Genomic DNA, 21,796 nt, shown 5'->3' on the forward strand with positions numbered 1-21,796 from the left:
GAGCATCAGCACAGTGAGCCATGCTGTCTGAGCGAGCAAGGTTTGTCCGAGAAACGCCAGAAGGCTTCGGTGTTAAGAAACCCCGCAAGGAAGGCATGCCAGCCGATTGCAGGAGAGAGACCTCTGGGCATCCCAGTGATACTGGAACAGCAGTGGATAAAATTCAGCGGACGCTCCTGTAACGAAATCCGCCATCAGCTCGAGAGACAGGCGGCTTCTTCCCGTTGCTGCAGGCGCATTGCCTGGGGGCCGGGCAGTGTGGCTCCTGGCGCTGTCTGCCCAGGGGGTCCTACTCTCCTGACCGCCTGGTGCTCGGAGCTTCAGCCCTGTGAGCCGACCTTGTCCTCCTTGTTGTTGCAGCTCAGTATTTGGGTCTGTTTCCTGAAAAAGAGGGGACATGGGCTGTGATGGAGGCTGCAGTCGTGTGGTCCCTAGAATTCCACACGAAGCCATTTAAAACTCTGCTGGGAGTCACGTGTAATTTCACGGTCACTGCTTGGGCCTCTCTTGCAGCTCCTTGAAGTGCCTCCTTGGGGAATGTGTGCCTTTACTTACTTACACTTTTCCTTCTTTTCTCTTACCTCTTTGCCCCTGATCTGGAAAAGTATACGCGTTTTCCTCCTCAGTGGACAGTTGAAACCAAATGCAAAAGCGTGGAAAGGGAAACGAAAGCATTTTAATTATTCTGCTGCCTTGTAAGTCCTTTCAATTACAGTTAAGCCTTGACTTTGTGAATATTCATGTTTCTCAGCACTGGAGGAAAGTTTACACGAGTTTAATCTTTTCCATATACTTTTTAAAAAAATGTTATTGATTTCAGAGAGGAAGGGAGAGGGAGAGATAGAAACATCAATGATGAGAGAGAATCATTGGTCGGCTGCCTCCTGCACGAGCCCGAAACCCATTGAACTGTGATTTCCTGGTTCATGGGTCAACACTCAACCACTAAGCAACACTGACCAGGCTTCTCCATATACTTTCAACTTCCATGTCCCCCTTATTTATTTATTTATTTATTTATTTATTTATTTATTTATTTATTATTTATTTCTATTTTTTAATCCTCACCTGAGGATATATTTTCCATTGCCTTTCAGACAGGGAGGGAGGGAGTGGATAGAGAAACATTGATGTGAGAGAGACACATTGACTGGTTGCCTCCCACAGGCACACCGACTGGGTGGGGAGCAAACCTGACACCCAGGTACGTGCCCTTGACCAGGAATCAAACCCACAACCCTTCAGGGTGCAGGCCTGTGCTCTAACCCCTGATCCACACCGTCCAGGGTCCATGGTCCTCTTTTTTGCCTATTTCTTGCTCAACTGTTTAAAATGGTTTTCTAAAAGAAAAGATACTATATGCAATTGTAAAATTGTGTTCCTAAATATGGAATAAAGTATGAAAGATCATTTTAAAAATAACTAACATTATTGATAATCTTTAAAAAAAATTATTTTAAAATTAAACCCTAAAAAAATTTTTTTTAATGAAATTAAGCCCTGTGGCTAGCCGCCGTTTCACAGCAGCAGGAGCTGAGCAAAGTGAGCAGCTACTTACTGTTCTGTACTCAGAGGCTTTAATTATGCTCTTTGACTTGAAATCTCCGGGGTCCGAGTTCACTGGGGCGCTTGCCCAGAGAGAGCAGAATTAAATCCCTGTGCTGCCGAAGGCGGCGTCATTACAGAGTCAGGTTTATTGAACCCAGCGATGCTGTTTCCTGTCCCCTCCCTCGGGGGAGCGTGTCCCTCTGAGTCCTGTGGGCACTGGCAGCCGGCGGGCGCACCGGCCCCTCCTCCTGCTCTCGTCCTCTCTGTCCCCTCCCTCGGTCTCGCTTTCCTCAGATGACCAAATGGTTGGTGGCAGTCTGTTCTGTTCCTTTTCATACAGAACCACACCATCTTAGGACACATTTTTTTACAGATTTTAAATTAAAATTCAGTGTACATGGTTTTGAGAAAAAGCCATTTATGACTGTAAAGTTGTTTTGCTGTATTTTCAGGTTTTTAAAATATGTTTACAATAGTGTGAACATTTTAAGGTCTTCAGTAGTTTAATTCAATTTAATTACATGTTTTTGTCCAATAGAAAAAAGCTTCAATATAAAATATTCCTGCAGATACTGTTAAAGCTTTAGATCGATGCTGTTTTGCTTTAACAAAAAATGATGGTGCATTTCCATAGATGCATTATTTCTGTGACTAAAACATCCCTTTCCAATCCTGCAATCTTACAAAGGTCTATAAATAAAGCCTCTTTACTGATCATTAAATCTAGAACCACTAGCATTCTTTTGAACGCCTGTACATTGATTTTCCCTCTGAGGTGAGAAATGTAATACAGGAATCTCGGACTCATACTTGGTCGTCTGCATTTACTAGTGTGTCTGCCAGTGACGTGCAGGTCAGCAGGCCTGGGGCTGGGTTGGCACCCAGGAGGACCGTGCTGGTTGCCCGGCCACTGCCTCGGAAAGCTGCGGTCTAAAGGAAGACCCGATGTTAGTACAAGGCAGACGACTCCAAACGTGAGTGGTTCACAAAGCTCTAGTGGAAATGTCAAAACTGGGGCAATTCCTTGAGACTTGAGGGTCTTCAGGAAGGTCTTGTGGGCCTTTGAGCTGAACTTTGAGGGTGTAGTCATTTCCTGAGGCCACCGTTGCACATCCTCTGGAGGCCCTCAGGAAGAACTCTGCCCAGGCCTCTCTCGGCTTTTGTGGTTGCCCATAGCTCCTGGTGTCCTTGGCTTGTGGCTGCATCACTCTGATCTCTGCTTCCATCTTCCCAGGGCCATTTCCTCTGGGTCTGTCTGTGCGTTCTCCTCTTCTCTCTTTGGTCATTGGATCGAGGGCCCAGCCTAGTCCAAGATGATCTCATCTCAAGATCCTTACTTTAATTATCAGAGACCTTTATTCCAAATAAGGTCTCCTTCCGACATGCCAGGAGGAGATAGCTCTTTAACCCACGACAGAAAGGCAAGTGGGATGGGGAGGCGCTGTTCTCGAGGAGAGGCCAGCAGGCACACAGCAGATACAGGAACAAGGGTCACATTCCCAAAGGAAGTATCGACGTTGAGGTTCCTAGGGGGTGTGATGGGTTACAGTTCGATTCCTAGAAACATGAAATGATGAGTGTGTGTGTGTGTGTGTGTGTGTGAGTGTGTGTGTGTGTGTGTGTGTGTGTGTGGCGGGGTGGGGGGGCTTTGGGGGTGTAGTAGTGGGATCTGTCAGGAATTATTGAGCCAAGGGTGGTATGTAGTCAGATCTTTTAGAAAGAAAAATGTGTATTAATCGCTTGCATTTAAACTTTGGTGTGGCATTTTCAAGTTGTTTTGTTAACCTTTGCAAATTAAACACTTTACCACATATTTTCTACTTCCCAAAGGCATTCTTTAGCAGCTCCCTTGAACAATGATGTTGGGTTAGCATATTGTTATTGGAAGGGTAGTGAGATTTCATGTCATTCCACAAACAGCCTCCCCTGGTAGACCAGTAACTCAGGTGCCAATAGAATACCCTGTAATTATGCTTCTACCCAGTGAGCTATAAAATAACAAAAGAATGGAACGTTGTGATACTATCTTAACCCCAGTTACCTGCTGAATAATGAGAATGTGAACTTCGTGCCTGCTCAGGAATTTTATAATGCATTCCAAACAACCTGTTATTGTTGAAAGGTTTTGTTGTTTTTTCTTTTTGGTTGAACTCCAGATCACTCTAGTTTTCACTGTTTCTGTGTATTTTTCCCTTCAAGTGAGTGTGTGTGCCCTCAGCCTTGACTCAACAAGGGCTTCATCATAACGTAAGTCACACAGACAAAGCCACCGAACGCCAGAACGCTGTACTGTGTGGAGAAGCAATGACATTTTAGAGCATTTTGCCTTCTTTTCCTGACTTAAATGCTGACGCTTTTGTTATTGATGTTGTTTTATTACATTAATGACAATCTGTTCATACTGAGAACCAAAATTTTGTTGTAATTTGTTTTACATATTTAACATTTTGCTTTTGCCTTGTTGAGTCAAGCTTTCTACATTTAAGAAAAGTATTGTACAACCTCCTCGAGCCCCAGAACCCCAGCTAATCCTGAGAAAACATCAGCCATGGGCGAGGGGCGTCCTCCCAGGACCCGCCCAGCCCTCTTCAGAAGGACCCCGGCCGCCACACAGGGAAGGTCTGCGAGGCCGTCACAGCCACAGGAGCTGTTCGGGAGACGCAGCTGAACGCTATGTGCTGTCCTGGGGAGTTAAAAACTAAGGAAATCTGAGTCACGAATGGATTTCTGTTAATAATTAGTCCACTGTTATTTTATCGGTTCATTAGTTGTAACAAACGTAAGACGTCAGTGATGGAGGAGACCTGACTCTCGCTGTTGGGGGGCTGGTGGATGCTCAGGACAGAACTTGGGGAGCCCCACTCCCACACCACTCTCCCTTCCTGCGGACACGCACATACAGAGGACCCAGAGGCCCAGCCCCCGGCAGGTCCCTGCTGACGTGGAGGCTGCAGGTACAAGCCGGGGGGTTCCGGGAGGACGTGGGAGAAGTCAAAGTCAGGGCACACTTGGAGGAACTCGGACTGTGCTCCACGCTTACACCCACACCCGTCAGCGGAGGGGAGCGCCCTGCCAGCGTGCGCACCACCTCCGACCAGTCCTCACGTAGGACTGGGTTATAGCTCAGAGTATGGAGTAAACGTCATGCGTCCACATTGAGGCAGACAGACAGAAGCTCCTGCAGTGTGGAAGGAGGGGGAGAGTACAGGGGAGACAGCTTCTACCTGAGCCAGGTGAGCCAGAGTCATGCTGACAGCAGGTGCACCCTCGATGTAGTGGGATGAGGGGGTGTTCTACCTGCAGTCTTCCTCCCAGCACACAGCCCCAAGGTTGAGATCATGAGAGCCAAGCTACAGACAACGTGCCCAATACCCCTCTAAACGGTCAAGGTCATCAAAACAAGGTCTGGCAGCTGTGACCATCTGGGGGAACAAGGAGCTGGTGACTAAATGAGCCCTCCTGTTTGGGATCCTGGATCCGATAAAGGGCATTAGGGAAATTAGGAAATCCAACAAAGTGTGAACTTTAATGATAACGTGTCAGTGTTGTCCGTTAGTTGTGATAAATGTGCCACAGTAATATCAGAGGTTCACTTCAGGGGGAACCTGGTGTTGGGGGGTTGAGGGGTTGGGGTATACCAGGAACCGATTCATTATCACCGCTTTTCTCTAAATCTAAAGTTGTTTAAAATAAAATGTTCATTTAAATATTTTTCAAAAATCAACAGGAGTTAAAATGTACCTTAAAAATTTGTTTGACGCTAAACTTAGAGTTTAAAATATTAAAAGTTTGAGTATTCCTTTTTATAGTATTGTAAGATTTTATCTCAGATATTCATATTGAGATAGTATCATCTATAATAGGTGTGCTCCTTTTATGAAAGGGCGTGATTCAGTTAGTGAACAAAACATCTTGTAAGGTTTCCTTTCTGGGTGATGGATTATTACGTTTTATTATGTTAGTTTTCCTCTGGATCTCATTCATTTGAACTCAGGAGTGTGGGTGTGGCCGGCAACGTGTAACTTACATATTAGCTGAGAGGATGCTTGACTGTCTGCACAATCCCCACTGAGCTGCTGGCAAGGAAACGGCATGTGTCACAGCAGAGCAGTCGTGTTCTTGGCGAGGGGGGCACAGCGTGCAGGGACGGTCAGAACTGCCTGTGCAGCTGTTCTGAGAGCGTCTGTGCTTCAGTTCTTCCCCATGCAATACTCCTGTTTTCCCATAGATCCGTGTTCCGGGGAACATGGGAACACACAGACTTAACTTCATCGTCCATTTTCCAACTGCCACTCTCATCTATATATATTAAAGCCAAGCGACCAGAATGATGGAATGACCAGTCGCTAGGACATGTACTGCAGTGGCCAGCCAGCCCGATCGAGGCCCTGATCAGCCAACCTCCCGTGTCCCTTCCCCACCGTTGGCCCAGTCCCAACCAGCCCCCATCAGGGCAGCCGGCAGGACCCCACCCATGCACGAATTTGTGCACCGGGCCTCTAGTTCATTCATAAATCCCACATTTGCCCTGGGTCGTGCCCGCAATGCTGTTGTGACGGTTGATGTCTCTCCTCCATTTGGGCATCAGCCAGAGGGGACCCTGGCCTCTAGCACAGCAGAAGTGTTGGTAGCAAGGCCTTGCCTGCATCCAAGTTCTCCTATTTCATTATCTCTGCCCGGGGCATTCCTTGGCAGCCTCCTAACCAAAGCAGGCAGGAGTGATTCTTACAACAAGACAGCCTGAAGCCTGTGCACAGTCCGACTGACAGGTCTCCCGCAGCCTCGACCCTCCCTGCACAGAGCTGCCGCCTGCTTACTGACACACCCTATTCTGACTGTTTCCTTCCCCGGCTCACTTCCCCTGTGCTCAGGGTCAGCTTCGGGAGAACCCACACTAAGATCCTGTGCAATAAATAGTTATTGACTGAATTAATGTGCTAGATGAGTAAGATCCCCATCATTCAAAGTATCCAGGAAAGGAAAGACGATTAGAGCTTACAGTCACCGTGAACGAGACATACAGTGCTGACTGGTGTGAAGTGCATAGAGGATGCTGTACATTCAGAGGAGGAGGCCATTGCCCACCTCATTCCTCACCCACTGGCTCAGGATGCTCACCACCTGTGTGAGCCCATGTGACCCTTTGCTCATGTCCAGGCACCAGGCGCCCTCCCTCTCTGCCAGCATGTGAGCTGAGAGGGCAGGGACCGTGTCTGCCATGTTCATCTTTGTTCCCAACAGCAGGGACAGTGCCTGGCAGACAGCAGTGCCCCACAGGTATCTGCCGGCCACACCCGGCCACGCCCGGCCACGAGCAGATGCAGCCGCTTAGCCTCCAGTCTTGGACCGGTTGAAGTCCCACTGTGCTCACTTCCTAACTGTCCGACTTCGGGCCAGTTACTTCGCTTCTGTGAGCCTCAGTGTGCTCATGTGAAAGTGAAGAAAGGAAGGCATCGCCCTCAAGGTTGTTACATAAATTCAACAAGGTAATTCAATGTAACGTCTGGTATTACAGTGCGAAGATGCTTGTTCCATAGTGAGCACATAGACGGCGTCTGAGGTTGGGTTGAAATTGGAGACTAAAAGGCAAAGAAGGATATTTACGTTAAAGCAGATTGAATTCAAGCAAGTGAGATTAAGGACAGTAGAGGACCCGGTAGGGAGCTGTTTGCCTGGACCTGAGCACAGGGCGTGGGAAACAGGTTACAGGGGAGCCGGGTCACTGAGGCACCTGGGCCGGACCAAGACGTGGGACGCGGTGCACGAGCAGGAGGGGAGACAGATGAGGGGCTGTCCAGGGGCTGATGGGATGATGCGTTAGGATTAAAGTGCCCGGAAGAGAGGTCAGAACTGAACACAGGCTTGGCAGAGGCTCACCAGCTGATCATGGAGTTGGCAGTCAGTACACACTGTTCCCCCCCCCCCACCCCCCGGTAGAAATGTAAGAACATCAAGGGTCCTTCCACAGCAGGACTTTGGTTAGTTTTATGTGGTCATCTACGTCTTCCCACACTGCACGGGTCGCGGTGGGCTGCGTAGAGCGTCCCAGAGTCCTGGAGATGCCCACCGAGCTGAGCCATGGAGACAGGCTGGGAGTTAGGTGACTGCAGGCCGGGCAGGAGGGCCGTCATCCTCGAGAAGAGCACAGCTTTGGAATCAAGAGGCATCTGGGTTCAAATCCTGGCTCCACAATTTCTCCGTCATGTCCATGGGCTGAGGGTAGTGAAGGAGGAGTTAACTGGGCTGAGAAGAGATGGGAAAGTGTTCCAGGCCGAGGACCCAGCCGCCAAAGCCCCTGCAGAAGCAGAGGGCGTGACACTGAGGAGGGACTGAGGGAAGGCATGGTGGCTGGAGGAAGTCCTGCAGGGTGGGGGCCGGGCCTGTCCGGGCCGAGCCTCCTAGGCTGCGTCGGAATTCTTTTCTCTAAAGTCCTCGAGAGCCATTGCGTTCTCAGCAGAGGGCTGACGTAGTTAGATTTGCGTCTGACAAAACCATTCTGGATGCCACGTGGACAGCTGGAAAAGGAGCAAGATGGAAAGCAGAGACCAGTTAGGAAGTCAGGGTATTTATGTCAGATTGAGGGCAGTGGCCATGGAGGTAGAGGGAGACAGGTGGGTTTAAGGGAGCACCGGGTGACAGCCCTGGCCGGTTTGGCTCAGTGGATCGAGCATCAGCCTATGGACCAAAGGGTCCTGGGTTTGATTCCTATCAAGGGCACGTACCTTGGTTGGGTTGCAGGTTCCTCCCCAGCCCGGACCCTGGTCAGGGACCGTGGAGGAGGCAACCAATCAATGTGTTTCTCTCACATCGATGTTTCTCTCTGTCTTTCCCTCTCTCTTTCACTCTCTCTAAAAATCAATGGAAAAATATCCTCAGGTGAGGATTTCAGAGAGAGAGAGAGAGAGAGAGATGGATAGATAGGTTTGGGTGATAAATTGGTGAAGGCGAAGGAGGCGATATGACGAGGATGCTGCCTGGATTTCTGTATCATTGGTCGGGTGGTGGGGCCACTCTCTTACCTAATAAATATGCCGTAAACCCCCACAACACACTGTTGTCCCTTTTGTCAATTGTCAACTAACTTTTACCAGTTAACTGCCATGCGTCCAAAACGGAAACCATCCCCATTCCTTCCATATGCGCTGGAATATTTGCGAATTTTCTTTACAAACCCAGAGATGTCACTAGCAAGTCTGATTTTAAAGTTGGGCGACCAGAGTTGGTACGCGAGGTTTGCAGCTATAGGCGCGCGTGGCGTGTGGGGAAGCCCCCGCTTGCGTCTGTAGAAGTTTAGGGCGTACAGTGGGTTTACAGAGACTAAATAAGAAAGACGTGCATTTGTCCACGTGGTTACCGTTTTCAGTGTGCTTTGTGTGGGTCCATACTCCCATATGGTATTTTCATAAGTGGTACCCTCCTGTGAAATGAAATTAATTTTCAGTTGTTCACTGCCAGTATGTAGAAATACGATAGCGTGTTCTTTGTTTATTAACGCTGCCTTCTGTGACTTTGCTGAACTCTGTTGATTAAAGATCTGGAAACTTTTTTGTAGTCTTTGGTATTTTCTCTGTAGAATATCATATCGACTGCAAATAAAAACAGTTTTGCTTTTTCCTTTTCAATCTGTGCGCTTCGTGTTTTTTCTGGCCTTCGGGCGCCAGCGAGGCCCTCCAGCCCGGCGTTGCGTCAGCGGAGTGAACACCCAGGTCTTCTCCTCACTCTCACAGGGAAAACGATCCATATTTCCCATGAAGTCCATCAGCAGTAGGTTTTCCATACGTACTCTGCGTCCCTTCGAGGGAGTTCTTTATTGTTACTGATATTTGCCTTTCTTTTTCGTTCCTTCTTAGCAGAAGACTCGGAAAGTGGCGTTTACATGCGATTCATGAGGTCACACAAGTGTTACGACATCGTCCCAACCAGTTCAAAGCTCGTTGTCTTTGATACTACATTACAAGTAAGTGTGCCCGGCTTGCAGTTGTTAGCGTGCTATGGGGATGGCTACCTTGTGAGGTCATCTCAGTCCGAAAATACCCGCAGACACGTACTGGGGCCTCACCACGCTCCGGCGCTGCGCCGAGGTTCTCTCTGGGTTCCTCATCGTCACGGCAGCCTCATGGGGAACGTGCGGAGAAGGAAACGCCAGTTCTGAGTGGAAGAGCTTAAGTCACCAACCGAAACCACAGATTCTAGAATGTAAGATCCTGGCCCACAGAGTGGGCGAGGATGGGGTCTGGACCGCAGTCTGTGTGGGGTGCACGCCTCCCTCAGTGTGTCAGGTGTTTTATTTTTTATTTAGTAGAATATGTCACAAATTAATTGGAAATAACACTGGTGAAAAAGGAAAAAAAATACTGTGGTGGGTAATCTTCTGAGAGAACTTTATTGATCTCTTTTAGCAGAAAATTTAAACCTGCCCTTTTTGGTATTAAAACTGTGTTTTTACAGCTCATTTTTTACCAATATGACTATGGAAAAGTGCTAACTAAGACAGTCAGTGTAATAGCAAATGCCCCCGTACGTGCATGTCTGCGTTTGGCAGCCTATGACACGCATCTTTGCCGAGGAGGATTCTCTTCGGTTGTGTTCTCCCCAGAAATAGCGGCAGAGCCAGAAATTCCTGGGAATCGCACTTTATTAGGGTCCTTCCCAGGAGAGTCCCTACGGGCTGGGGAGCCTGGGAAGGGGGGAGCCTGGGAAGGCGGAAGCCTGCGGGTCAGATCTCAGACAGAGGCCCCAGGAGGGCGCTGCACTGACGCGAGGCAGCAGGCCAAGGGTGAGGGCCAGGTGTCCTCGCTGTCCTGGGCGGGGTGCGCCCAGGCTCTGCCCGCTCTGCCTGTGCTCTGGGACGGCGCCCCGCCCGCCCCAGCCTGGTCTGTGTCGCTCCAGCAGCCCACCCGCCCCAGGTCTTCTTCAGAGGACACCTGGGCTCCTGGGGCCACCTGCCTGCATTCCTTCTCAGGAATGTGAAAACGGCCTTGTTCTCCTTGCGTTTTATGTCCCAGCTGGTTTTGATTAGCATCTCGAAATACAACTGATTTTTGTAAATTGACCTGATTTATATCTTACAGTTTTGCTAAATTCACTTACCAGGGACCCTTTAAGGACCCTCTAGACCCCGAAGGGGAGAAGGACGCTGCAAACACTGTTAGAGTAGGAGCATAAGGGACAGCAGCTCTAGAGGTGTGGTCTCTACCGCTGTAACTACAGATTTCAGGAGTCAAAGAACTAGAAAGTCTGATTCCCCAGCAGAACTGCTGGGTCAGCCCGGCTCACCCGCTGCCACCCCCAAAGGCTCACTTCTCCAAGGACCCGGGTCCTGACCGCTGGCTTCCCGCCACCAGAAGAATGACAGCCACCACGGCCTGCGTGCTCTCACTCAGCTTCCCCCTCACCAGGAAACGATCTTTCTCCTGAATTTAGAATTTAGCCAAAGTGAGTAATACATGAACAATGCAGGGCCAGCCTGCCGTGAGGAACGTCCGTAGACCAGCGTTCCCAGGAGCCCCTCCCACCCAGGCTCTGCGGTGGACGGGGCAGGAGGTGACGCAGCTGGCACCAGCGCAGGAGCAGGAGGCGTGGCTGGGCAGCCCCTCACTCTCCGGGCCTGTGCCCCTCACTCTCCGGGCCTGTGCCCCTCACTCTTTGGGCACCTGACCATGGCCAGCTATGGCCGGACGGGTTGGATAACACCCCGTTTATGGGGACACTCAGGCTGCATGGTCACTTGGCCTTTCCTCATTCGTTGTTCGGTCTCTACCAGGGCCCAGTAGGAAGCCAGGAACCATTTCTCAGAAGGAAAAAAAAATAATCTGCAGAAAAAGACAGGGTTTCCGCCATTTTCCCCCCAAATCCCTAGCATCTGCTCTGTGGGTCCCCTGTTGGTGCCTGACGGGGCTTCCTTTGTGCGTGTCCCTGGCTGTGACTCCGCTGGTCATGGGCCACGTGGACCAGGAGCCTGCACTCGCTGCAGAGGGTATTCCTGCTCTGGTCCCTCTGAGAACAGCGGGCGTGTGAGCAAATGTGTCGGAGCAGCCGCTCAGGTCAGTGCGTGTCGCTTCCAGAAGCCCAGATAGGTGGCCCGCAGGCCATGTGCAGAGCGGCCACTCGGACTTTCCAGAGGGCGTCTGACGCTCCGGCCAGCGCCTCCCCCTCTGGGTGGCAGGTGTCTCGTGAGGCATCTGAGGCGTCGTTGCTTCCTGCACATCAGATCCAGTGAGCAGGGTCACGCAGACTGCTTGGGGCCTGGAGAGACAGTGTGTCCCGGCAACAGTGGCCAGTCCCCGAGATACCAGCCCAGATGCCGCTGCAGTTGGCCCTCGGGTGATCAAGTGGACAGTTTCCTCGGGAGGACGCAGTCACAGAGCAGTTTAATGGGGGTGTTCAGGGTGGGGACTTCCCCTCCTTGAGGGCAGAATGTCTGCCTGAGTGAGGTGCTATTTTTCTGCAAGGCATTTGCCCCTCCACCCCCACTTTATTTATTCAGTCATTTATAGCAGTATAGGTGCGTGGAGATACATACATGCACACATACATATATATATATATATAGCTTCTATTAGGTTACAATCCATTACTACTTTATTTTCTTATTCAAATTATTCCGGTTAACGTGATTGTTAATTATGCCAATGAAAGGGGAAACATGCAAGTATCCAAATCAGCCGTGGGCAAACTACGGCCCGCAGGCCGGATCCAGCCCGTTTGAAATGAATAAAACTAAAAAAAAAAAAAAAAAGACCGTACCCTTTTATGTAATGATGTTTACTTTGACTTTATATTAGTTCACACAAACCCTCCATCCATGCTTTTGTTCCGGCCCTCCGGTCCAGTTTAAGAACCCATTGTGGCCCTCAAGTCAAAAAGTTTGCCCACCCCTGATCCAAATCATTGACTGTTTGCCAAGCCCACGTTTTTAGAACAAAATGTAAAAAATATAGGACGAAGAACATAGAGTCCAAAGTGAGTCAAAGAAGGGATGACCAGGCGGGGCTGCCGGCTGATCTCAGTCGGGATTGGATATCATCCATGGTGGGGAGGGGCTTGCATATGTTAAAAGCTGGGAGGAAAGGGCAGGGCTGGCCTGCTCAAAATTCTGGCCGCAGGTGGTGACAAGGAGGAGGTGACCCTCTTCAGCTCCTGGTGTACTTCCTAATTTTCAAGGAAAATGATCTTCAGAGTGGAAAGAGTATAATAAATGGTGATTAGAGGAAATGAAAGCCTGCGGTCGCTGTGGAGATCACAGGAGGGCCCCGTCTGCATTAAATCAGGCCCAGATGAGTCAGGTCCTAATATAATGAGGGCGGACTGCCAAGCTCTTACAACGCCAGAGGAATTGTGGAGAATGGTCGGTCCCCGGTAAGACGTTTGAATGGATAATTAACAAAAAATAGAAGAAGCAGTCATCTCTAGGGAGCTGTCATGCATTGACAGGAAACAAAGGTCACGGAAGGTGACCCTTGTGGGCCCTGCCAGGCATGCCTGGGTTCCGCTGGCAGCTGCAGGGCCTGCGTGATGTCCCGATGGATAAGAGGCGGAGTTTGCAGCTCAGTGAGTGAATTAACGGCTCATCTGGACCTGAAGAGGATATTGATTAAATCTCCCTGAGCCTGGATTGAGTGTCTGGTTGTATCGGGGCCTCTTGTGGGCCATTTCACATCACCTGTTCCTCCATCCACCACCAGCCTCAGCCCAGCGCGGCCGCCTCTGGCTTCCTTAACCAACGGAGGACAGAAGCCAGTGATAAGCGCTCCCTTGCACCCTCAGAATGGACGCCCTGAGAAGATCCGAATGTAATGAGTGTCAGTCTGCCCACACCTGTAGCCAGGCTGGTCACCCACCCACATCTTGGCCCACCTGCCGGCCCATTTCAGCCCTTCCATCCTCCACGCCTCCTCCTGGGATCACGTTCCCAACAAACTGTGTTCAGGCCAGGTTCTGCCTCCCGGGCCCCCAGCTAAGGCACGTGTCAGACCCCATAGGATTCTTTTACTGTAAGGTCATCTGATTAACGAATGACTTGAACCCAGGAGAAGTAGCTGAGAATAATCAATGTCCAGGAAAATTTCCCAACAAGCTAAGACATTCTTAGGACCAGTCATAAGTAGATGAAAGGATAGCCTCTCGGTGCTCCAGAGAACAATAAAACTGGTGCTGAGCACTGTGGGGTGGTGAGGACGCACGCATGGCCCTTCTGCTCAGCTCACGGGCTGCTAGGACTGTGGAAGCATGGGATTCCAGAATCAGAGTCACTTTCATTGGGAATTTTGAAGGCACCCTTCCATTACCGCCAGCTGCCAGTGCTACTGAAGGGAAAGCTGTGTTTCTTTTTTTTTTATCTCCATCTTTTATGTATGTGCTTCTGGTCCCCGCCCCCACGGAAGCTTTTGGGGTTTTCTGTTTGCATCTGGTTCTCTGGGATTTCACACTGTGTGCCTGGTGGTGGTGGTGGTGGTTTCCATTCCTCGCGTCCAGCACGCCATGTGCCCCTGGAGCCTGACACATGTCGCTCAAGTCCGTCCTCTAGAGTTTCTTCAGTGGTTTCACTCCTGCTGTTTTCTTTCTTCCTTCTTTTCTCTTTTCTTTTCTTTCTTCTTTAATCCTCACCAAGGATATGTTTTTATTGATTTTAGAGAGAGAGAGAAATGTTGATGTGAGAAACATCAATTGGTTGCCTTCCATACACGAGAATCCTTTAAAAAGATATTAGCTTGTAAGACCATGTAATAAATAACTTCAAAATGCAATGGGTATTTAATTTTAACATAAAACGTTTTTTGTACTCGTTCAGTGGAAACTTAATCTGGCCCTGGGTAAAGCTAGCAATAAAACCACTGGTCCGCAATGTGTTAAGCGTGCAAGGTGGAGTAGCCAAGTGGACACCAACAGTGTGAGGGTGCACTTTGCTCACAGGCTGGCTTCTTGCTCGTGAGTCGTCTTTTCCTTGGCAGCCCCAGTGTTCCTATCTGTATATTTCTGGAGCAGTTTCTCCAGACAATAGCCTTTTGGTGGTGATGCCAAGTGGCTGCGGTTATGACCGGATTTGAAAGTCGTCCTGTTTGATTTGAGACCTATCCCTGCGCCTGTGGGCCCATCCTCCAGTCTTGGGTGCTCTGTGTCCCGGGAGAGATCCGAGTGCTTCTCCCGACACCAGGCTCAGCCCCTCCCCAGCAAGGCTCTTCCTCTTGCGACTCGCCTCTCTCCGTCTGCTTTTTGTCCTAATGATCTCCTTGTTCATTCTGCTTCTAGTTTGTACTCTGTGTAGTCTGGGGATAACTTTTTAAGGGGGAAAGTGGTCAGAGGGCTTTTACTCTGCCGTTTTTAACCCTAAGGAGTCATGAGGGACACTCCATAGCAGCAGAAAGAGGATTGATTAGATCCCCTGGGGGCAGGGGAGGGGCCTCAGCTTCGATTGGAGTGGTGTGGGCAGGTTTTGTTGTGGAGTCGAAAGTTAAAGGTGAATTGGTTTCAATCGGTAGAGTGGAAGGTTAGTCCATTTGAACTTGAAGGAGCATCTATATATATAAAAGCCTAAGTGACCGCCTGACCATTCGCCCGGTAGCTATGACGTGCAATGACCACTAGGGGGCAGATGCTCTGATCAGTAGAGGAAGGAGCCCGATTCCTCACCAAATCGGCCATGGGTTAGGTTGCTGCTGGGGCACTGTCGGCCTCAAATCTGCTTCACCCGCACCCTGGACCCATCAGGGGATGTTGGAGGCCCAGTGCATGGATTTGTGCACCAGTGGGGTCCCTCAGCCTGACCTGCACCCTCTCACAATCCAGGACCCCTCGGGGGATGTCAGAGAGCCGGTTTTGGCCCAATCCCCGCAGGCCAGGCCGAGGGACCCCACTGGTGCACGAATCCATGCACCGGGCCTCTAGTTGTGACATAGAGGCAAAAACAAAACAAAACACTGCAAGTTCAGAAGCTAAGGAGTCCGCAAGAGCTGCAGAGGTCAGGGGGGTGGCGGGGGGACTGGAATGTGGAGGGGAGGGTCTGGGATCCCACTCCTAAGAAGCCAGGCCTCTTTACTCAGTGGAGAGCCGTGAAGACAGGAGAGACGCCGTCGGGTATTGTTAAGCCCATTTGACAAGCTCTGATGTAAAAGTAAGAAACCAAATCAGACAGCTTTAAAGAGCTTTTAGCTGTTCATCAGCATTCATTTTGAAAGCCCCACATCAATTGAATTACTAAAAATATATGTAAAATGATAGGAAAAGCAGCAGAGGAACCAGACTCCCATTTTCTGGAGCACAGATGTGCTATGGGCCATCTATTCTCAGAATGTCTCCACCCAACGAGGGCCCTGCTTGACTATTTTAAAAATCATTTCTAGTGGTGAAGGCCCTGGGGGTGGGGGGGGGGAGCCAGGCTAGAAGGGGGGAGAAGGGAACATCTGTAATACTTTCAATAATAAAGATTTAATTTTTAAAATCATTTCTATATTAAAACTTTCCATTTTATCTAAGTATCCCATTTGGTTGTCTGAAAACCCTCTTAAAAAGGAACTTTCTTTTAATCCTCACCTGAGGATATTTTTCCCATTGATTTTTAGAGAGTGAAAGGGAGGGAGGAGGAGGGGGGAGAGAGAAACATCGTTGTGAGACCCGTCAACTGCACAGGCCCAACTGGGGGTGAGGTGTGAACCCACAACCGAGGTATGTGTCCTTGACCAGGAGTCAAACCTGAGACCCTTTGACCCAAGCAGGCCAATGCTCTAACCACTGAGCAACCGTCCGGGGCAAAAAGTAATTATTTTAATCCTCGCCTGAGGACTTGCTTAGAGAGAGGGAGAGGGAGAGGGAGAGAGAGAGAGAGAGAGAGAGAGAGAGAGAGAGAGAGAGAGAGAAACACCAATCAGTTGCCTTCCGTATGTGCCCCGACCAGGAATCGAACGGGCAACCTCTTGGTGCACAGGGAGGCACTCAACGAACTGAGCCACTCCATCCCGGCAAAAAAAAAAAAAAAAAAAATTTAAAATTGGTAACAGTTTGAGCAAATGGCATATCAGTTGAAAAGAGAAATTCTCAGCGGTCCTGGAGGCCTCCAGGAGTTTGTCCTGGTTGGAACGAAATTGTCCCAGTCCTTTTCTTACTGCTGTTTATCGGCGAGTTGGTGACACCCTGCGCCTTTTGTAACTGTGAAGAGCTTTGTAATTATAGCTTTAAATTGCTCCTCAAACAACGCCGTGCACGTGTTTAGGAAGCCGAGGCAGGCCTCACTGCCGCAGAGAAGGGCAGCCAGGCACAGGTGGACACACGCCCGAGGCATGTGTGTGACGTCCACTGCGGAGTATCCTGTTGGGCTTTGGGGGTGGAATCGTGACTTCCTCCGTGACGTGTGGACATGTCAGCGGTGCGTGCGGGGGAATTAAAGCAGTAAATCTTTCTCTGCCTGCTCCCGGGCAGGCCAGCACAGAGTGGAAAATTAAAGCATTTATTCTTTTTGGCTCCGAGTGCCGACACCATGCTGCACGTCTTCACAACAAGCCCCGTGAACCCCGCAGTCCCTGTCAGTCCGTTTCATCACTCACAATGTCGAGGCTCAGAGAGGGTCAGACTGAGCCGAGGAAAAACTCCAGCACCTCCTTGGCGTTTGCTTGTTTTACCTTTTCCTCTCACCTTAAATTCTTACGGGTACCTGGCCGTCGACGCCTCCTTCCAGGGGTTTTTCTGTCTCCCTGCCGTTGACCTGCTTAGCGTCAGCCGTGTATTTCTGCTCAGCAGTAACTGGTCCGAGCGCACCATCGGTTTCCCACGTCCGTTCACTGGCCTGTGTCTCTGCCTCCGCTGGAATCCTTTTCTCTGTGCCTCCGTAGTCTGGCCACGGGATTCACTGAGTGACTGCAGCATTTCGGGCCGTGTGGCTTTTACATACCAGATGGTCAGAGCCGTGCTCATGGGGAGAAGAGGATTTGTTTTTCTGTTTCTGAGAGACCATTCTTTACATTTAAACATGAAAATAAACCCCCTGCTTCCGCTGGTGTCCCTGTCCATCTGATGGTTGCTCCTTTGAAAGGCACTGTCTTCCCCTAGCTGTCTTGGCTCAATGGATAGAGCATCGGCCTCGGACTGAAGGGTCCTGGGTTCGATTCTGGTCAAGGAAACATCCCTCAGTCACAGGCTTGATCTCCAGCCCTGGTCAGGCCCATGCGGAAGGCAGCCAATGGATGTGTTTCTCTCACATCAGTGTTTCTCTCTGTCTTGCCCTCTCCTCTCCCTTCCACTCTTTCTAAAAATCGGTGGAAAAATATCCTCGGGGAAGGGGAAGGAAGGAAGGAAGGGAGGAAGGAAGGAAGGGAGGAAGGGAGGAAGGGAGGGAGGGAGGAAGGGAGGGAGGGAGGGAGGGAGGGAGGAAGGGAGGGAGGGAGGAAGGGAGGGAGAGAGGGAGGAAAGCTACTGTCTTTTCCCTCTGGCTGATTCTCTCTTGGCCAGATTTTTAGCATCTTGCCTGCGATGTGCTTAGGTGTGGTTTTCTTTGCATTTATCCTGCCTGGGATTCAGTTCCTTTTGGTAGATTCCTGTTTTCTGTCCAGGCTCACCCACTGGAAGATGGTTTGGAGAATGCCCTCAGAAAACCCCACAGCAACTATGGAGCTCAAGTCATTTTTTTCTTTTCTCTCAAGGATTGTAGACCCTGCCTGTGCCATGCACGCTTATGCTTTCAGATGGCGATCCGCGTGTTTTGCCCACCTTGTATCGTTGTTTTCATCATGGCCAAACTCAGAACTCTCCAGAGCGGATGGCCTCCTGACAGCTTTGGGCACTTGCACTCTGATGCGTGACCAAGATGAATGATTTAATACTGGTTTTCTCTGCTAACAGGTGCCCCTACTGGCTTCCTGCTCCAGCCAGTTTAGAAAGACCAGCTAAGCAGATATTTCATGTGTCTTAACGTCTGCGCATTTGTGACTTCTCCCCCATATTCTTTTCTAATACTTCCTATGACACAATCAAGGTTTCCCAGAGCAGCACCCAGGTAGAAATAGCAGTTGGTTAAAGCATCGTCCAGTATGCCAAGGTTGCGGGTTTGATCTCCGTTCAGGGTACATACAAGAATCAACCAATGAATGCATAAGTAACTGGAACAACAAATCGATTTCTCCTTCTCTCCCCCTCTCCCTCTCTCCTTCTCCCGCCCTTCCTCTCTCTCTCTCTAAAATAAATAAAATTTTAGAAAAAAGAAATAGCCCATTCAAACTGGCACACCGTCCCTGCATGCCATAACTGTTAGTTAACAAACAGTTGGATATTTTTTGCAATTCTCGATTACAGGCTGTGGTTCAAAAACTATTTCATCAGTTCTTGGTGCCATTTGGTGACCATGTCTGTCCATGTCATCGGATGGACTCGACTTCCTCCTCTGCCCAGTTCTCTGCCAGTTCATTCAGCTGATAGATGAACTCCCTGCTGTACTCAGGACAGCGCTACACGGGCTAAGGTTGTGCCGAGACTAATTAACGAGACCCCCCGTACCCACAGGCACCTACACAAGCCATTCTAAGTCAAGGCAAAATCTGTCACGTTAAAGGCACAAAGAGGCACAGAGTTATTAATCCTGCTCTGATTTGAAGCTCCACGTTCTGTAATTTTCTCATTTCTTTTCATTAAGTTAACAGGGTTTTTAGAATACAGTAAGTGAGAACAGAATTTTCTTTCTTAGTTAAAACCATGAAGAATTTTTCAACAAAATATATTTCACTGCCCCAGCTCCTTATACAGAAGGGTTGTTGTTTTTTGCTTATTTCTCTTTGATCTTTTCTATTTAAGCATAAATTGTATATAATCATAATGTATAATTTTATAATCTGAATTTTTCACTGCCATACATAATGCGCTATTTGTTTTTTGCTTTTTTTTTTTACTGCAGCACAGCTTTCATCATCATACTATTTGATGCCTCTGCTCATTGGTTTACCAATATTGAACACATTAGTTTTTGTTGTAGATGGATATTTTTCGTTTTTTCAGTATGAGAAAAAAATGCCACATTGATCATCTTTGATTCAGAAATCCTACTCCTAGAATATTAGTGTGGTAAAGAATTCAGAGAGAAAAGCAAGTGCTCAGACAATACGAATATTTTAGTGTTTTCTGACACAAGCTATGGCTCAAAAGCTAACCATTTTTGGTGCCAACAGTGGTTTTACAACAGCACTGATAGCAGGTGCTGTGACTCAAACATAACGGCTTATTCAGCAGCTCTGCACGACACTTTAAATTTGCTTTGATTTTTATGTGGGCTTTTTCTGGCTTTTCGTGAAGTTGAACCATTCTCCCTCTTTCTTCTTGGTATTTGGGGGATCACTTGCATCCCTGGACTTTGGCTTTTAATGCACTATCATCTCTGATGCCGTGTTGCCCAGGGGGTGCGTCGTGAGGGTTCCTGAGATACCTTCCTTATGCGAGTGTAACCGGAGCAGGGGCTGACCATAAAAGTGCCAATAAATTATACCTGTCAGACCTTTTCCTTCTCCGCCTCGGGGACATGAAAGAGTGCTTGTTTGTTTTGTCATTGAGCGTACAAAAAACAAATTTTCCTTTCAGGGAATTTGATTTAACTTCAGTGGTTTCAGAGGAACTAAGAACCACTGAAAGGAAAATGCAACTCCAAAGTTTAATTCTTGTATATGGTTTTAATTACTAAATCAAGTCTCTGTGTACAAGTCTTTAGATACGATAAGAAAAAAAATTTTTTGAAGTTAATTGTTTCGGTTTCATAAAATAATCTCCAACTCCTTTATGCCTTCAAATATAATACAAAAGCGTTTTTGCTAATATTGATAAATTTGGTTCTTTTTCGTCTTTCAAACTTAGAAAAATTAATGTTGAAGATAACTGATAAGATTGGTTGAATATTTTCGTTGAAGGCACTTTTCTTCCTGACCTGGAATTTAAAAGTATGTGTTGTTTCTCTTATTTGTCTTCAGGTTAAAAAGGCCTTCTTTGCCTTAGTAGCCAATGGTGTTCGAGCAGCGCCACTGTGGGAAAGTAAGAAACAAAGTTTTGTAGGTAAGCAGTGTGCCCCCCTCACCCCCAGGAAAATCTGCAACAAAGCAGAACGCCCAAGGCATTTAATGGGTGCTGATTGGAATTCACTCTAGTAAACATGTTACCAAATTAAAGAACATTTTTGCTTTTACATCCGGATAAGGGAGGGCCGCTGGTAATTCAAAATCACTTCCCTACTTTGATTGAATTTCCTTTGATTCAGCACCTTGTCGTCTCTGGAGGATCTTATGTGCCGGTCCCTGTGAGCCCAGGGACCAGAGTGTGACGGGGAGGCTGTGGTCAGGCGTCTGTCTGTCTGTCAGCCACCTGTGCTCACGGTTACTCACCCGTGGCCCCTCCAGGGCGAACACCTTTTGACAGGGCAGAGGAAGCATAAAAGTGGTCAGTGCCTTCGCTGAATCATGGCTATACTATTAAAACATTGTGTAACTTACGCCATCTAAACTGCAAAATTCCACATCCTGGGAGCCATGGCAGACCGTGGGTGTCCCCGGCCAGTGCTGTGCGCCGCTCGGTGCTGCTGTGAAATGGTCCGTTTCCTCTTGCAGTCCTGGCGCCTGGCACAGAGTCGTGCCCCCAGAAGTGCCATGTTTCCAGAGCTGCTGGAATGGTTGATCTTATTTTAAAGTATTTAAAATTATTTACATGTAGCTGCAAGTCCTTTGTGATGTTCTGTAGCAATCATTTCTCTCTCCTTGACTCGCCAAGTACTGTGATTAATTCCAGTTACTGTCGGGTTCAATTTCAGCTAAATTTGTGTATCTTAGTTTGCTGTAGATAATTAACAGGTTAATAGCTTTAAATAATATATTTAACTGTGCTTGAGACGTGTACTTTAGAAGCTGTTCTAGTAACTATTCCAGGGTTTGCCTGTCATTTGCAATTTTTTTGTGTTTTAATCGTTTCCTATTTAACATACAATTCTTTGTTCTAGGAATGCTAACAATTACAGATTTCATAAATATACTACATAGATATTATAAATCACCCATGGTAAGTACCAGAATCCTCATCTGATCGGAGCTGTGTTCTGTGTATGTGTATAGGGGTTGGTTGTGTGTGCATTTAAGATTTGCCGGCGGGGGGGGGGGGGGGGGGGGGGGAGGCGGAGAGATGGTACAGGGGTGGTGCTGGTGGTTGATTTTTCCAAATATATGTGATGTGCAGGAACCTCTGTGTAAATCAGTCATATGTTTAAGCCTGAAGAAGGTCACCTCAGGAAAATGAAAGGCTG

General features: G+C 48.5%; 1 protein-coding gene across 11 annotated transcripts in view; it reads left to right on the plus strand.

Annotated features, from left to right (window-relative positions):
* PRKAG2 (protein kinase AMP-activated non-catalytic subunit gamma 2) overlaps nt 1-21,796 on the plus strand; it is a 226,692-nt gene that overhangs the window by 185,264 nt on the left and 19,632 nt on the right. For 6 of the 11 annotated variants that reach the window (XM_059711425.1, XM_059711423.1, XM_059711426.1 and 3 more), the window contains 3 exons: nt 9,399-9,505; nt 20,481-20,562; nt 21,497-21,555. In XM_059711425.1, the coding sequence (XP_059567408.1) occupies nt 9,399-9,505; nt 20,481-20,562; nt 21,497-21,555 (248 nt within the window). The remainder of the gene's footprint in view (nt 1-9,398; nt 9,506-20,480; nt 20,563-21,496; nt 21,556-21,796) is intronic. The other 5 variants (XM_059711424.1, XM_059711432.1, XM_059711428.1 and 2 more) reach the window with 1 other exon arrangement.

Source organism: Myotis daubentonii, chromosome 10 (assembly GCF_963259705.1).
Source record: "Myotis daubentonii chromosome 10, mMyoDau2.1, whole genome shotgun sequence".
In the NCBI taxonomy this organism is placed as follows: domain Eukaryota; kingdom Metazoa; phylum Chordata; class Mammalia; order Chiroptera; family Vespertilionidae; genus Myotis; species Myotis daubentonii.